Here is a 16,744-nt window from a genome sequence, read left to right on the forward strand (position 1 = left end):
TTGGTGCTCATGGTTGAGTGTTTGCTTTGAAATGCACTACCCAGCTGAGTATACCTCCAGGAACATCTGATTTTATTCTAAAAATAATCAGAATCGCAACAATTTAATGCAGGTGGAGGCCAGTTAACTTGGTGTGTGATTTTGAAGGTGATTGGTTACACCTGAGCTAATTTACAATTGCTATTATTTGGGGGGTGTGGACTCTTCCAACCAAGATATTGTAGTTTTGCATTTTAAATTAATTTTCTGAAATTTGTAGAATTGGTGTTTGTGTCAGAAAGACAGACTCTGAAACTTTGAGGGAAACGTTCTTCGTTTAGGTTGCTATGAGGTGTGCCCTATTTCCTTAGAGGAAGAAGTTGAATCAACTGAGAGAAAAACGATTTGTGGAGAAGCTTCAGCTGCTGAAAGCACAGAAGGAGGAAATTGAACTTCAGAACAACATCTTCAAGTAAGTACTAGTGTGCTTTGGCACTATTGCCCACCTGGCCATTTGCTTGCTGCAGTTATGTGGACAAAGCATCATTCAAGCAACCTTGAAGCCAGGCCTTGTAAATTTTAATTGTGAGAAATTGGAAATGTTGATTCTCCTGCAGAAAGAACGTACCACATGGGGAACATGACCGGCTGCGTCGGTGCCTGAAGGAGCTGCAGCGTCGTCATGATGAATTCAGGAATATTATCCTTGGCTATGTTGTCCCTGGACAACGTCTCACATCCTTAATGCCCAGCTTTGAGTCCTCCGGAGCTGCCCTCCAGGTTGATGTGATGATATGTCTGAAACTTGTACTGTAACACCTTTAACAAGAGATTTAACTTCTTCTGCTGTCCTCCCTTACACTCGTGATGTATGTATTTCAGTTGCAGCATTGCTCCAGACATTGATTGTAATCTATTGATTTACTACATTAGTGGACATAAGCTTGCATCCCTCCCTCCCTGCCCCGCCCCCCTTCTCTCCTTCTCTCCTCCTTGCAAGAGGCAGAGCTTACATATGGAGGGACGTATGTAAGTCACAGGAATTTACATCTTCCTGTGACTTTAAATATTTAGCCCGAGGCCAATATGCACTCACACATTACTAGTACTTTATGTGACCTGTCTTTGCTTGTCAAACTGATTCAGGTCTTTTTATTGTCCCCCATCGCACCGCGGAGCGAAAGGGGGACTATGGTTTTCCCCTCCGTCCGTGTGTCCGTCCGTCCGTGCGTGCGTGCGGGCGTACGTGCGTAAGCGAAGGACCGCATTCGAATTTGGTGTGTGGGTGCAACCCACGTCAAAATCCAAGATGGTCGCCGCCATGTATGTCTGATGCCATGTATGTCTGAACCTTGTGAGCTGAATATCTTGAAAAATAAGCGAAGTACCAACTTCTAATCTGGTGTGTGGGTGTATCTAGGCACAAGCAAGAACGCTGTTTAAAATTGGGTGGCCACGTCAAAATCCAAGATGGCCGCCGCCATGTATGTCTGAACCTTGTGAGATGAATATCTTGAAAAATAAGCGAAGGACCAACTTGTAATTTGGTGTGTGGGTGTATCTCGGCACAAGGAAAAACGCCATTGAAAATTGGGTCGCCACGTCAAAATCCAAGATGGCCACCGCCATGTATGTCTGAACCTTGTGAGCGGAATATCTTGAAAAATAAGCGAAGTACCAACTTCTAATCTGGTGTGTGGGTGTATCTACGCATAAGGGAGAACGCTATTGAAAATTGGGTCACCACGTCAAAACCCAAAATGGCCGCCTTGCGTCTTCCACTTTGTCAACTCGCATCACTTCACCGACGGGGGACCTAGGCATAACGCTTGTTGATAATGGGTCACTTGGGAAAAATGCCAGGGGCATAGAAAAGGCCCCTTTATATGGTATGTGCCATATGGTAAACTATAGAAAACATGGGACATTCCATGGTTTGTGGAAAATGCCAGACGATAGAAAATAAGGGACATTCAAAAAATCTCATGTGCATGCTGTACTGCCCTTGTGTTCTTAGGAGGAACCAAGTAATGCTCATGCCATGCTCTCGAAATAAGTATAAGCATAAGCATAAGAAATAAGCATAAGAAATAAGCATAAGTTTGCTCTAGAATAATGAGCTAGAATAATGCTCTAGAAATAAAGGGGCGCCGATTTTATTCATACAGCTGCATGAAGAAGTAAATGTATTTTAACCGATATATATTGGGCGCACCCCTTTATATGAACTTTTCTAGAGCATTACTTGGTTTTTGGTTCCATTCCCATGCTTTTTGGATCTTTAATGTCCACCGAAGGCGAGATGCCCGTTTAACTTCCATCTGATGGACGGCACACAGACTGATGAATTACCCTGCCTTTAAAACACCAGGATGGCAGTTTTTAGCTGGGTCAGGATTCAAACCTAGGCTAGACAATTCAAAGACGAGTGTGTGTACCTCTAGGCCACCCTGCCAGCCCTTACACCGGACTGATTGGGGCTTTTACAATTTACGTCTTCCTGTGACTTCAAATATTTTCGAATTTATTGCAGTCACATAAATTTAATTTCGAATGTTTTAAACAAGGTCCAAACAAATAAGAAGTAAAATATCTTTAATGGTAATTGATCTGCCGTGAATGAATTTGGTATTTATCGGTTGATTGATTGATATTTATTTCCAAACAATAAACAATTTGATATGGTACAATACTCGTAATGACGCGGAAAATCAGGTTTAAGAATAATTACGTTTTAAATACAAACAAAATGCATTTGTTCATCATACCAGACTTTATTCAAGACGATATGAAAGACTTGAAAAGTAAGGGGGAAAAATCATTCGACCCAGATGGGACTCAAACTTTTAAAGCAAAATCTATGGCACTTAGGTGGAATTTGTTTTGAAAGCCATTAGTTAGACATATCGGCCGATGTATATTCCAAGTTTCAGCTAGTTTTAATGTACTAGGGCATGCCCGTACTATATATCTATCTAAAATTATATCCCCCCCCCTCTATTTACATGAAATGGTTTGGTCCAAAGCGAACGGCTTGCGAGTGGTGACAATCCCCCCCCTCTATTTACATGAAATGGTTCGGTCCAAAGCGAACGGCTTCCGGAGTTTGGTAAAGAAATCGCCATCGCGTACACAAACGCGCAGGAAAGCGAATGAATCGCAAATTCGTTTTTATTAGTTGTAAAACATAGTTTAACGCCAACATAGTTTGCAAACGTGAAATAAATGAATACGCTCTCAAATGTGCCATCCGAGGCAGAGTGTGCCCGCCACGTTCGGCACACGTGATAGCTCGCTGCTCTCTGATTGGTTGAAGCGTTTTTTGGACATAGCTCGGTAGGTACTTGTCCGATTAATTACAAACCTTGAAAAGGCACATCCTCGGGTCCCCAGCAATATACCTGGCAAGTTTCAAGTATATCGGACCCGTGGTTGTCGAGAAACAGCGGTCACAGACAAACACACAGACACACAGACACACAGACAGACACACAGAGATTGCTGGAATTATAGATAGATAGCTTTTGAGATATGAGCGCCAACACATTTTGGGCAGAAGGACGGATGGACGGACACACTGACAGACACCAACGTTGATTGGAGGGTTTTCATTAATACAACTTAAGAATGTGGAAACAGACTTTGCTGAAATTTGGAATATATTACCTTGACGTACAAAGCATTTACTTCTGAAATTTGCAGTTTATTTCGTCCAAGAGAAGCCGAGAAACGAATTATCCGTCCCCATGTTAAAGCTGCATACAGAGAAACGATCCCTTATATAAAGGGAGGGGCACGTTGTGTCTTCCTTGATTCTTCTCCCCACATTTCTTTATCTGCTGCATGTTCTTTGGATATTTGTTCTCCGCAAACTTCTTCAAACGTACCTCATCATTTTGAGGTGATGAGATCATAAAAGCCATTTGAGCACCATGACCTTTTTCCTCTACATAAATGCTTTACTTTACTTGGCCTTTTGATTGGGGTCATTGTCTTGATGGAAAAAAATAACTGAACCCTTGTAGCTTTCTTTCTGGAGGAAGCATGTGCTTAATTTTTTTTAAATCACATACATAGTCAAGGCTCATGGAAGAGCTAGAGCACATAACAGAATTGAACACAATGGAAAGGGGGAAACACAAGTAGAGGGACATAACAGAGGGTAGGAAGAGAACAGGAAGAAGAAGAAGGGGCGAGGGGAAGAATGAGAGTGAGTGGGGAGGAAGATAGTGGGTGATCAAGTTTGATACAATCTCGAGCACAAGTAAGAGGTTGAAACACCAGGAAGGGAAAACCATGTATAAAGGAGCAATGGAACAAATAAATGGAAAAGGAGGCTGAATGTCTCAATTCTGTGTTTGCTTCCAAATATTGTCCCTAACCCCTCTCTCTGTACCCACTGTTCCCAGTCATTCCCAAGTGCTCCTGTATTCTGTCTTTTACACCTGAGAAGGTGGAAAAGTTTCTGGTAACCCTCAAATCTGACCCTGCAACTGGACCTGACGGCATCAGCTCACATTTCGTAAAAATCTGTCTTCTGCTCTTGCACATCCTCTCTTCCCTTTTCACCCTGTCATTTACCCAAGGTCATCTTCAATCTGCTTGGAAATCAGCCAACACCAAAGCATTACAAAATATGCAAAAACAGTTCCCCTTAACCACATACCTATTAGCTTACTTCCAATCATCAGTAAGGTCATGGAATCCATCATCACAATTGGCATAAAATCATTCCATTTCTCCAACAGCCTCATCTCAGATCACCGATTTGGATTCAGACCTGGTCCGTCTACCTTGGACATGCTGCGTCTTCTCTCCCAACTATCGATGGAGGCCCTCAATATCAGTCGTGAGACAAGAGCCATCTTTCTTGACATATATTGAGCTTTCTACACAATCTGGCATCCTTCATTGCTCTCCAAACTGTCTGCCTGCTCACCAGAAACTGTCTGCTCACCGGTATCCAAGGGCAACTCCACTCTTGATTACTGACTTTCTCCACTCTCGTAGCCGACGTATGGCTCTCAATGGAACCCTTTCTTCTCCTCTCCCCTTCAAGGCTGGAATACCCCAATGCAGTGTTCTAAACCCCATCCTATTCCTTATCTTCATCAATTATCTCACTAACTCTCTGGAAAATCCTCTTTATCTCTTTGCTGATGACTGCCTCCTCTGCCTTGACATCCCTCATCCTTCTGACAGACAAGCAGCAGCTTCTTCCCTCTCCGCAGAACTTGACAAAATCACAAACTGGTCAAACACCTGGAACATGTCTTTCAATCCTGATAAATCCCACACACTCACTCCGAACAGTGAGCTATCAGATAAGCAGTGAGCTATCAGATGATGATGGAATCAGATCATTGTAGTCCCTCGCGATGAAGCTGAGTTTATGGGCCCATCACTTCGCCATCGCCAACAGGTCGGTGGTCTGTCTGTCTCTCTGTCTGTCTCTCTGTCTGTTTTCTGCTTCATGTATGGTCTTGTACCCTCTGCCCTCTCCATGCTCTGTTCCCCAAAGTATCTACAGGATGTACATGGTCCACCAGAAACCCCCGCGTCTGCAGGATGCACGCGGTCCACCAGAACCACTGCCCACCTCCACTCATTTATTCCTCTCTTTTCCCACTTATGAAACTGCCTTCCACGCCCTCTTCGTAGCCTGGTGTTGGCTTAGCGGTTAGGGTGCCGGCTTGGGATCCTAGGATCCTGGGTTCGAATCCCGGTCGATCGCTGAATTAACGCCAGGGGGGTTGACTCAGCCTGTCATCCTTCCGAGGTCGGCAAATTGAGTAACAGCTTGCTGGGATGAATGATCACGGTGTGTACCCCGATTTAGAATAAGTACACCGTATCCCTGCGCATCGTAAGAGCGTGACCAAGGGTTGGCGTCAGGAAGGGCATCCGGCCATAAAAACATTGCCTTAAACAGGGAACCATGATTGTCATGGGGCCCGCAAGGCTAACCCCCACTCTAGCGGGGAAAAATGGCCTTAAAACGATCATTCATTCTTCCACGCTCTCTTCGATCCAATTATTACCTCCCGGTCTTAAAGACGGCTGTTCACCACCGCCTCAGGTCACCCTCCATCCAAAGCCATAACATTTTCTCCACCCGTTAAACCACCCCCACCCCCTCCACAAATTTTTCCGATGTATCCATCTTGTCCACCCCTTGCGTTCTCCCCGACACCTCATCATTACCTGCATCCCTTGTTTGCCCATCTCTGTCTACCTTATCCCTCTGCCCCGCAATTGGATTTTCCTCTTTCTCCTGCTGTTCCTTTAGTAATATTGTGTCCTAATATGTTCTGTGTTCCAGCTCTTCCATAAGCTTAGACCATTATTTTAAAAAGTGAATAGGGGAAGAGGGGGGAAAACACAATAACCTGGAAAGGAAGAGGTGGGTCGATAAGGGTTAATGATGGTAGAAAGGACCATGAGTGGGGATGGGGGGAGGTGGGTGGTGGCCTGAAGAGATGAACAGCAATCGTGAAGCCCTGGAGGGAAGTATGCGATTGAACAGACTGAGGAAGTTGGCCCCACAGTCAAGAGAAAAGAGGAACAAATCGTGATGTATAACAACATTCATACGATCTACTGTAATGTATCGTTGTCCTGTTCTTTGCCTGTGAAAACAGCCTCAAATCATTGTTGATCCACCACCCTTCTTTTTCTGTGGGATAACAGCAAGTTATAATATGAGCTTCCTTTCCAGGAACTTCAACGCAGGAGGAAGCCATTAGGCCCATCCAAGCCTGCACTAGTGTTGTCAAGCTAGGGTTGTTTGTCCATGCAATATCCTTTTAAATGCTGAGCATTAAGCAAGGAAGCAGCATGTACCATCGTTTAAGTGTTTGATTTGAACCACCGACCTCCCAGATGCAGTGCGGACACTAACCATTACGTCATCGAGTCTGGTTTGCCCCCCTTTGTAAAGCCCATGCAACATTTTCGTCCACTATTGTAGTTAAATGTATATTGTGGGTGTGAATTGTCTGAGCACATTGCTTTTGATGCAACTGTTGCAAATAAGTATTCTGTGTACCGGTGACTGGCCCACAGGAACGGCAGCACCAACATGAAGTCAAGATGCTGAAACAGCGACTGGAAGAGGTGGAGAGGAACCAGAGGCTACAGCTGCAGGAGCTCACCGGTCCAGCGCCCGACCCATTCCCGCCAGCCACCCATCGCTAACAATTTAAGTCTGACATTACAGTGTCAACGTGTGGGGTTATTCTGATTCCAAGGATGCGTAAATGTCCAAGTGAAGGACTCGGCACCAAATTCCAGGAATGTGACTCGTCCTTAGCAGGAAGAAAGCATAGGAAAGTCCAAACTACAAAGTATGTTGACGACCCCGATGGACTAAAGTATATTCTATACCCACACTCAAAATATTTTGCAACTGAACTGTTTTGAGATGTGTGGGCAAATACCTTGAGCCGCGTACTTACGCACGCATTGTTTTTAAGTGCACTTTTTAACATAACTTGTAAGCGTTTTCACTTTGTGGCAATTATTGCGGTGCTACACATCATATGCCGTTTTGTGCAATGTATTCCGTGAATTCCAAGGGATTTGTTCAATGGGCTGTGGTTAAAAATGCTATCCACACTTCTCTGGATTGTTTCCTTTTAAAATTATTTATAATAATGCTATACAGTCATGGCCAAAAATATTGGCACCGTTGCACATTTTTCAAATAACTCACAATTTTCTCTAAAAATAAGTTGAAATTGACAAAAGTATTTGGTCTCCACAATTCTTTGTTTCACTGTTAATATTACAGAACCTTTGTTTTTGATTCAGAACTTAATATCTCGTTTTAAATCTGACAATAAAAAGAAATGGCATTGACAAAATTATTGACACCCCAGACTTAATATTTGGTAGCACAGTCTTTAGACAAAATAACCAGTGATGCACTTCCTACAGCCATGAATGGGCTTCCTACACCTCTCTCTCTCTACTGGCAGTTTGACCAACTCTTCTTGTACAAACTGCTCCAGTTCTCCCAGATTTGAAGGGTGCCTTCTCCCAACTGCTGTTTTCAGATCTCCCCACAGGTGTTCAATGGGATTTTGATCTGGACTCATTGCTAGCCACTTCAGAACAGTCCAGCGTTTTGTCTGGAACCATTCCTGGGTACTTTTTGAAGTGTGTTTGGGGTCATTGTCCTGCTGCAAGACCCTTGACCTTCGACGGAGACCCACCTTTCTGACACTGGGTTGAACATTGCACTCCAAAATGCCTTGGTAATCTCCTGATTTCATGATGCCATGCACACATTAAATGCACCCAGTGGCAGAGGCAGCACAGCAACCCGAAAACATCACTGAACCTCCTCCATGTTTGACGGTAGCGAAGGTGTTCTTATCTTTGAAGGCTTCCTTTTGTTTTCTGTAAACATAGGGATGATGTGCTTTACCAAAAGGCTTTAATTTGGTCTCATCTGTCCACAGGACATTCTCACAGAAGGATTTTGGCTTGTTCAGGTGTGTTTTGTCAAACTCCAGTCGGGATTTCTTTTGTCTCTCTCTCAGCAGTGGGGTCCTCCTGGGTCTCCTATTATAGAACAACCCCCTTTCATTGAGTTGGTGACAGATGGTGTGAGTTTAAACTGTCTTACCTTGTGTCTGAAGGTGAGCTTGAATCTGTTTGGCAGTTGATTGAGGTGCTTCCTCCACCATTCAAACAATTCTGCACTGCAATCTTCGATCAGGTTTTCTCTTGTGGCCACGTCCAAGGAGGTTGGCTACTGTGCCATGGGCCTTAAACTTCTTGATAACATTGCGTACGGTAGACACAGGAACATCAAGGTCTCTGGAGATGGACTTGTAGCCTCGAGATTGTCCATGCTTGGCTACAATCTTGTGTCTGACCTCCTCAGACAATTCACTGGTTTTCTTTCTTTTCTCCATGGTCATTGTTTTCATTTGTTTTCTCCATGCTCAATCCATGTTTCACACACAGTGACACAAAACAGCAGAATGACTCCTTTTCTCTATTTAAACTGGTCGGATGAGTGATTTGTATATTGCAGGCACCTGCAACTCACCATAGGTGAGTTCATTTCAAAAGTAAAGGAGATTCACCTGCTTGAAATCGAATTATTTCTTTCAACTTCTAAAAGGTGCCAATGATATTGTCCGGGCCATTTTAGTATTTCTGTGTGGAATAAGCTAAGATTTAGTACTTTTTTCAGCTTTTTTTGTTTTGTTCCACTGCAAACCAAAGAAATACAAATGTGGATACCAAAATATATTTTTTAGTTCAACAATTTTCTGGAAGAAATGGTGCATTATTCGAAAAAAGTGCAAGGGTGCCAAGAAATTTTGGCCACGACAGTATGTGTCCACATTTTGAGGTGTTGAATAGATGTTTTTTTTTGTGTGTGTTTTCTATGTGTTTGCTGAACTTGTGAATGCAGCAAATTGGTGTTGTGTCAACTGTGAGGGTGAGGAGGTCCTTGCAATGACCTCTGGCTACCAAGATGAGCGGTGCTGAGATGTTTGTGGAAATGTTGTTGTTCCCATGTCTCGTTTAATTCCCTCCCCCCCCCCCCCCCCCCCCCTCCCCGTCCCTGTTAATTCTGTTGTAAATGGAATGGGAAAAGTAAATTTTGAAACTGTGTTCTTAATGTATTCCTTTGTCGTATTGATCAGGGTGTGCAAGGCCAAAGTGGTCTGGCCGGATGGCCTCGTGCTACGCACACTCAACCTAACTCCAAGCCGTCTCGCCTGGGTTCGAATCTCGACGGAGCTACAAACTGTTATCCTGGTGTTTCACAGGCAGGGCTGGTGATTCATGCATGTTTGTTCTCCTTCGAATGGATGTTAAACCGAGTGTCCTGGCTTCCAGCAGTAGTTGATGGACTTTAGAGGTCCCACAGTGTCCGTCATGAAGAGCAAGAAAGATATCGCTGGCACACTGAACAAATTCCTGCCCAGACTTCCTGAGTCAGAGTGGCAGCCCGTCCAGGATTGTGGCCGAGTAACTGCTTTGGCAGCACCAACGCTCTGCATAGCAGACAACACCAACACTCTAAGCGACCTACCTGTCCATCTCACCTGTAGTTTTCCAGAATTTTTCCCCTTACCCTTTAACATATTGAACTAAAACTTGGTAAATGACTTTATTATGATAAGTTACAGAAACTGCAACTTATTCTGTAGCTTTCCATACCTAAAACAAACTGCCTTCCACTGTATATGGCTCACAATCGATGAGTGCTTGGAACGAGAACATTCATTAGGACCAGTAGGGGACATGCATTGCAAAGCAATTCTCCCTCTTGCTATTCATATTTTACATCAATCATTTGGATAGTGGGGTTAAGAGTTGGCTCTCTAAATTTTCAGGTGACACAAAGCTTGGAGATAAGGTGGATAGCAGAGAGGGTGGTGATCGGATTCAGGTAAGTCGAGATATTTAATAGATTGGGCAAAAAAATGGCAGATGCAGTTTACGTAAATAAATGTAATGTGCTGGCGATGGGTTAGAATCATAAAAATGGAGTCTGTCACGTGGAAGAAGGATCTGGGGGTGGTAATAGATATTGAGGGGAAGGGTAGGGAGGTTTGAGGGAGGTAAGCCGACAGGACAATGCCAATGAAGTAGCTATAGATAGTTAAAGCTAAAAGGATTTTCGGTTGTATACTTGGGGGGGGGGGAATTATCCATCAAGAGGTAGTGTTCATAATGTATCGAAGTTTAGTGAGGTCTCCTCTAGACTATTGTACGCCACCCCTCGCTATTCCAACTTCAGGCGCTGCATGACGTCATCACAGGGCGCTGAAGCTTCGGAACCCGGCGATGACGTGCGCCGAGAGGTGTTCTCAGTTTACACTCCGTTTGTGACTTGCAAAATCGAAGATTTTTCAAGTATATTGGTCAGTCGATTTTGTTATTCTGTCTGTCTGTCACTCGCCTGCAGATCACACTTATAAACTGAAAGTCATGAAACTTTGCCAAGTTGTAGAGGGAGTCACACCTCAGAAGCCTATTGATTTTGAGGTCAAAGGTCATCTTGACAGGAAATTTCTAAAATCGTCATTTTTTATTCGATTTAAAAGTTGAACAGCATTTGCATATTGAATCACTGAATTGGGAAACCAACTATTTTTGAGGTCAAAGGTCAACTTAAGGTCAAACTTCTAAAATCATCCATTTTCATCTGAAAAATAATCTATTTAAATTTGATTGACGCGAGCCTTGATTAAGAGCATCAATTTTAACTTCTAAAATCATCCATTTTCATCTGAAAAATAATCTATTTAAATTTGATTGACGCGAGCCTTGATTAAGAGCATCAATTTTAACTTCTAAAATCATCCATTTTCATCTGAAAAATAATCTATTTAAATTGGATTGACCCGAGCCTTGATTAAGAGCATCAATTTTAACTTCTAAAATCATCCATTTTCATCTGAAAAATAATCTATTTAAATTTGACTGACCCGAGCCTTGATTAAGAGCATCAATTTTAACTTCTAAAATCATCCATTTTCATCTGAAAAATAATCTATTTAAATTGGATTGACCCGAGCCTTGATTAAGAGCATCAATTTTAACTTCTAAAATCATCCATTTTCATCTGAAAAATAATCTATTTAAATTTGATTGACCCGAGCCTTGATTAAGAGCATCAATTTTAACTTCTAAAATCATCCATTTTCATCTGAAAAATAATCTATTTAAATTTGACTGACCCGAGCCTTGATTAAGAGCATCAATTTTAACTTCTAAAATCATCCATTTTCATCTGAAAAATAATCTATTTAAATTTGATTGACGCGAGCCTTGATTAAGAGCATCAATTTTAACTTCTAAAATCATCCATTTTCATCTGAAAAATAATCTATTTAAATTTGACTGACCCGAGCCTTGATTAAGAGCATCAATTTTAACTTCTAAAATCATCCATTTTCATCTGAAAAATAATCTATTTAAATTGGATTGACCCGAGCCTTGATTAAGAGCATCAATTTTAACTTCTAAAATCATCCATTTTCATCTGAAAAATAATCTATTTAAATTTGACTGACCCGAGCCTTGATTAAGAGCATCAATTTTAACTTCTAAAATCATCCATTTTCATCTGAAAAATAATCTATTTAAATTTGACTGACCCGAGCCTTGATTAAGAGCATCAATTTTAACTTCTAAAATCATCCATTTTCATCTGAAAAATAATCTATTTAAATTTGATTGACCTGAGCCTTGATTAAGAGCATCAATTTTAACTTCTAAAATCATCCATTTTCATCTGAAAAATAATCTATTTAAATTTGACTGACCCGAGCCTTGATTAAGAGCATCAATTTTAACTTCTAAAATCATCCATTTTCATCTGAAAAATAATCTATTTAAATTTGACTGACCCGAGCCTTGATTAAGAGCATCAATTTTAACTTCTAAAATCATCCATTTTCATCTGAAAAATAATCTATTTAAATTTGACTGACCCGAGCCTTGATTAAGAGCATCAATTTTAACTTCTAAAATCATCCATTTTCATCTGAAAAATAATCTATTTAAATTGGATTGACCCGAGCCTTGATTAAGAGCATCAATTTTAACTTCTAAAATCATCCATTTTCATCTGAAAAATAATCTATTTAAATTGGATTGACCCGAGCCTTGATTAAGAGCATCAATTTTAACTTCTAAAATCATCCATTTTCATCTGAAAAATAATCTATTTAAATTTGATTGACCCGAGCCTTGATTAAGAGCATCAATTTTAACTTCTAAAATCATCCATTTTCATCTGAAAAATAATCTATTTAAATTTGATTGACCCGAGCCTTGATTAAGAGCATCAATTTTAACTTCTAAAATCATCCATTTTCATCTGAAAAATAATCTATTTAAATTGGATTGACCCGAGCCTTGATTAAGAGCATCAATTTTAACTTCTAAAATCATCCATTTTCATCTGAAAAATAATCTATTTAAATTTGATTGACCTGAGCCTTGATTAAGAGCATCAATTTTAACTTCTAAAATCATCCATTTTCATCTGAAAAATAATCTATTTAAATTGGATTGACCCGAGCCTTGATTAAGAGCATCAATTTTAACTTCTAAAATCATCCATTTTCATCTGAAAAATAATCTAAATTTGATTGACCCGAGCCTTGATTAAGAGCATCAATTTTAACTTCTAAAATCATCCATTTTCATCTGAAAAATAATCTATTTAAATTTGATTGACCCGAGCCTTGATTAAGAGCATCAATTTTAACTTCTAAAATCATCCATTTTCATCTGAAAAATAATCTATTTAAATTTGATTGACCCGAGCCTTGATTAAGAGCATCAATTTTAACTTCTAAAATCATCCATTTTCATCTGAAAAATAATCTATTTAAATTTGATTGACCTGAGCCTTGATTAAGAGCATCAATTTTAACTTCTAAAATCATCCATTTTCATCTGAAAAATAATCTATTTAAATTTGATTGACCTGAGCCTTGATTAAGAGTATCAATTTTAACTTCTAAAACCTCAAATCATCAATTTTTATCTGAAAAATCGTCAATTTTCATCTGATCGACTTTAGGGTTAAACAGCAATCGTAGAGTGCATCACTAAATTGGGAAACCAACTAGTTTTAAGGTCAAAGGTCAACTTCAGGTCAAACTTCTAAAATTATCCATTTTCATCTGAAAAATAATCTATTTTCATCCGAATAGTCAGAGCAGTGATTAAGATGTCCATTTGAATCTTAATGAAATGGACAATTTGATGTCTCCATGGTAACTTTTCTTTTGGGGCTGGGGGTGGATTTTGCGAGTGGCATGCATGCCGTCTTGTTTGTTTGCTTGTTTTCTTGTTTGTTTGTTTGTTTTCTTGTTTGTTTTCTTGTTTGTTTGTCCGGGCGATATCAGCCATCCTTTGAGCTAGGAAGCTGAAATTTTGGCACAATAGTGAGCAAGTCCTTTGTCAAAGCAGTATATATATTTTTTGATAAATCAATTGATTAATTACTTAATTATTATCGATTTATTAAGTACTTATTTATTTCCTTTCTTATCTGGGCAATGTCTCAGGCACCTTTTGAGCGAGGAAGCTGATATTTGGACAACAATGACCAAGTGATTTAGCTATGGAGGGTATCTCTGATTTATAGATTCGTCAATGAATCGATTGGATTAATTATTTGATTTTTCGATTAATTACTTAATTTTCAAAAAGTTGCAGATTCGGATGAAACGGTGGTGGTTTCGGTATGCTATCAGCCAATTATTGATTAAGAAATTAATTATTTTACGCTTATGATTTATTTCGTTTAATTACGCAATTAATCAATCAATTATTGCACACCGCTCCCTCGAAATTCCGTCTTACTGTGCTGGGTATTTATCATCAGCTTGTTGCCCAAGGTTGCCAGGTCAGAATCCTGAAGTCTGGTTTCAGCGTGTTACCTTCTCAGAACAAGGACCTCGATTTGTGCCTTGACGTCATCGGCTTTGATTATTCATTCCTTCCTTCCTTCCCCCCAGAAAGATACCGAAAAACCCCTTTCGTGACCGACAGCTCTCTGGCCTAGGTTCGAATCCCGACCCTGCTATAAACTGCCGTCCTGGTATTTACATGGAGGGGATTCGGGTTCATCATTGTCGGCCGAACCCCTGGATGGAACCTCCAACCAGGTGGTCATATACCTGCACATGATGAACAGGTATTTCACACTTCGGATCTCAGGTGTGTCACAGTTTAGATTTATATTTTAATAAAACGTGACAGAAAAATGGGAAACATTCCCCACGTCACAAGTCAAAAATGAAAGCGAACAATTAAGAACCTTTTTGTGATTCGAGATTAAACAAGACGTGTCGTGCAAGATCACGAGGCTCAGGTTGTGCTCCCGGGTCTGCAATGCTCGTACCACCCCGACTGTGAGCGTTCAACTTCACCAACGGAGGTCTTGCCCCCTGCCCCGCAGGTGCGCTCCATAGTCTAATTAATTAATTAATGTCACGTGGTGCACGTGGAGGTAACCATGCACACCTGCGTCTTCATTGCGGTGTTAAAGGTGGTCCAGGTGATTGATGGCGTTGAAGGTGCGTGGATATCAATAAGTTTGGTGGAGGTTAACACGTGGGGGATTTTTTTTATTTTTAACAGGTACGCGCGATATGTCCCGGAAGCGTGCCAATCCGGGTGTGCAGAAATCGCACCCCCCAGCCCCAGCCCCGGCCCCGGCCCGAGCCCCGGCCCGAGCCCCAGCCCCTCGGGCTCCCACGACCATGCAGATGATGAGTGAAGCCATTCAGAGCGTCCATTCGAGGAAGGGGGCTTCTCTCCAGGCGATCCGCGCACACATCTTGACCAAGTACCCCGAGGTCGGCCCGACGCGGATCCGGGGTCCACTTCAGCGGTGTTTGCGGCACTCTCTGGGCAGCGGAGCGATCGTCCGGCCCGCCGGCTCTGTTTTGGGAACAACCACGATCAAGGGACGATTCAAGGTGCTTGTGGTTTGGTCGACTTTAGTTGTTTGGGGGTTCGATGTTTGTGATGATACAAAGTACCGCATCTGAATGGAAGGAATTAACTTTTTAATTGGTGGGTGTTACTGTTGGTGCATTGCACTGGTGCTGCATGTTGGAGTATGGTTTTCTTCGAATGGTATTTTAAGCCGATTGTCCTGTCGGCATTCCGATTTCCACGGTATATTTGAAGTGCCCTAGGCCTCGGTCCTGTTAGTTGGTACCATGACCAAATTGGCTTGCTCTGCAGTGGGCCTAAACCCTAATATTAACAAGTACCGTACAGATACATTCACAGTACACCGCCCCCAATGCCAAATAAATTGATATCATCCAGCGCGGTGTCGCCAGGGTGGCGCCCAGCTATAGCACTGTGCAGCTCGGACTGTATTGGGAGGGAGAGGTGTACAATAATTGATTGCAAAATTAAAATAAACTAGTACTGCCACTTTACAACTGCTGGCACTGATGACTGGTTTCCTCCGCCTTCCCACTTTCAAACAACCCCGCTTGGATACAACCCAACTTTCATTGGACATGCTTTGATACAACCCCCTTTGGATATATACACACACACACATCCACCCCCCCCTCCACACACACACACACATCCACCCCCCCTCCACACACACACACACACACATCCACCCCCCCTCCACACACACACACATCCACCCCCCCTCTACACACACACACACATCCACCCCCCCTCTACACACACACACACATCCACCCCCCCCCTCCACACACACACACACATCCACCCCCCCCTCCACACACACACACACACACATCCACCCCCCCCTCCACACACACACACATCCACCCCCCCTCTACACACACACACACACACACACACACACACACACACACACACACACACACACACACACACACACACACACACACACACATCCCCCTCCCACACACACACACCCCCTCCCCCCTCCCCCTGCCCCCACATATGCACGCACATACACATCCCCACACTTTATAACTTTATAACAACTCTGCTTTCACATTATTATTATTTTTATCCCTTTATGATGCGTACGAAATTTCATCCTGATCGGATGAAGATTTGTACTTGTCGAATTATGACGTCAAAATGGAGGCACCTATGTCATCGTCATTGTTTTTCTCCACTAATTTATCCCTCTATGATGCTCAAGGAATTTCATCCTCGAAGGATGAAGTTTTGTACTTGTCGAATTATGACGTCATCTATCTATAATTCCAGTAATCTCTGTGTGTATGTTTGTATG

The 16,744-nt window shown here is 41.9% G+C and overlaps 2 protein-coding genes across 4 annotated transcripts in view; both read left to right on the forward strand.

Moving 5' to 3' along the window:
- The window catches only part of LOC137438772 (centrosomal protein of 83 kDa), a 51,899-nt gene extending 42,283 nt beyond the window's left edge, over positions 1 to 9,616 (forward strand). For all 3 annotated transcript variants that reach the window (XM_068134122.2, XM_078767305.1, XM_068134148.2), the window contains 3 exons: positions 351 to 451; positions 597 to 759; positions 7,045 to 9,616. In XM_068134122.2, the coding sequence (XP_067990223.2) occupies positions 351 to 451; positions 597 to 759; positions 7,045 to 7,176 (396 nt within the window). In that variant the 3' untranslated portion in view covers positions 7,177 to 9,616. The remainder of the gene's footprint in view (positions 1 to 350; positions 452 to 596; positions 760 to 7,044) is intronic.
- A 5,512-nt stretch (positions 9,617 to 15,128) lies between these two features.
- Positions 15,129 to 16,744, forward strand: part of LOC137412352 (uncharacterized) — a 37,907-nt gene continuing 36,291 nt past the window's right edge. The window contains exon 1 of the mRNA XM_068097650.2: positions 15,129 to 15,458. Within this exon, the coding sequence (XP_067953751.2) occupies positions 15,129 to 15,458 (330 nt within the window). The remainder of the gene's footprint in view (positions 15,459 to 16,744) is intronic.

Source organism: Myxine glutinosa, chromosome 1, assembly GCF_964187855.1.
Source record: "Myxine glutinosa chromosome 1, kmMyxGlut1.1, whole genome shotgun sequence".
NCBI classification, from domain to species: Eukaryota; Metazoa; Chordata; class Myxini; order Myxiniformes; family Myxinidae; genus Myxine; species Myxine glutinosa.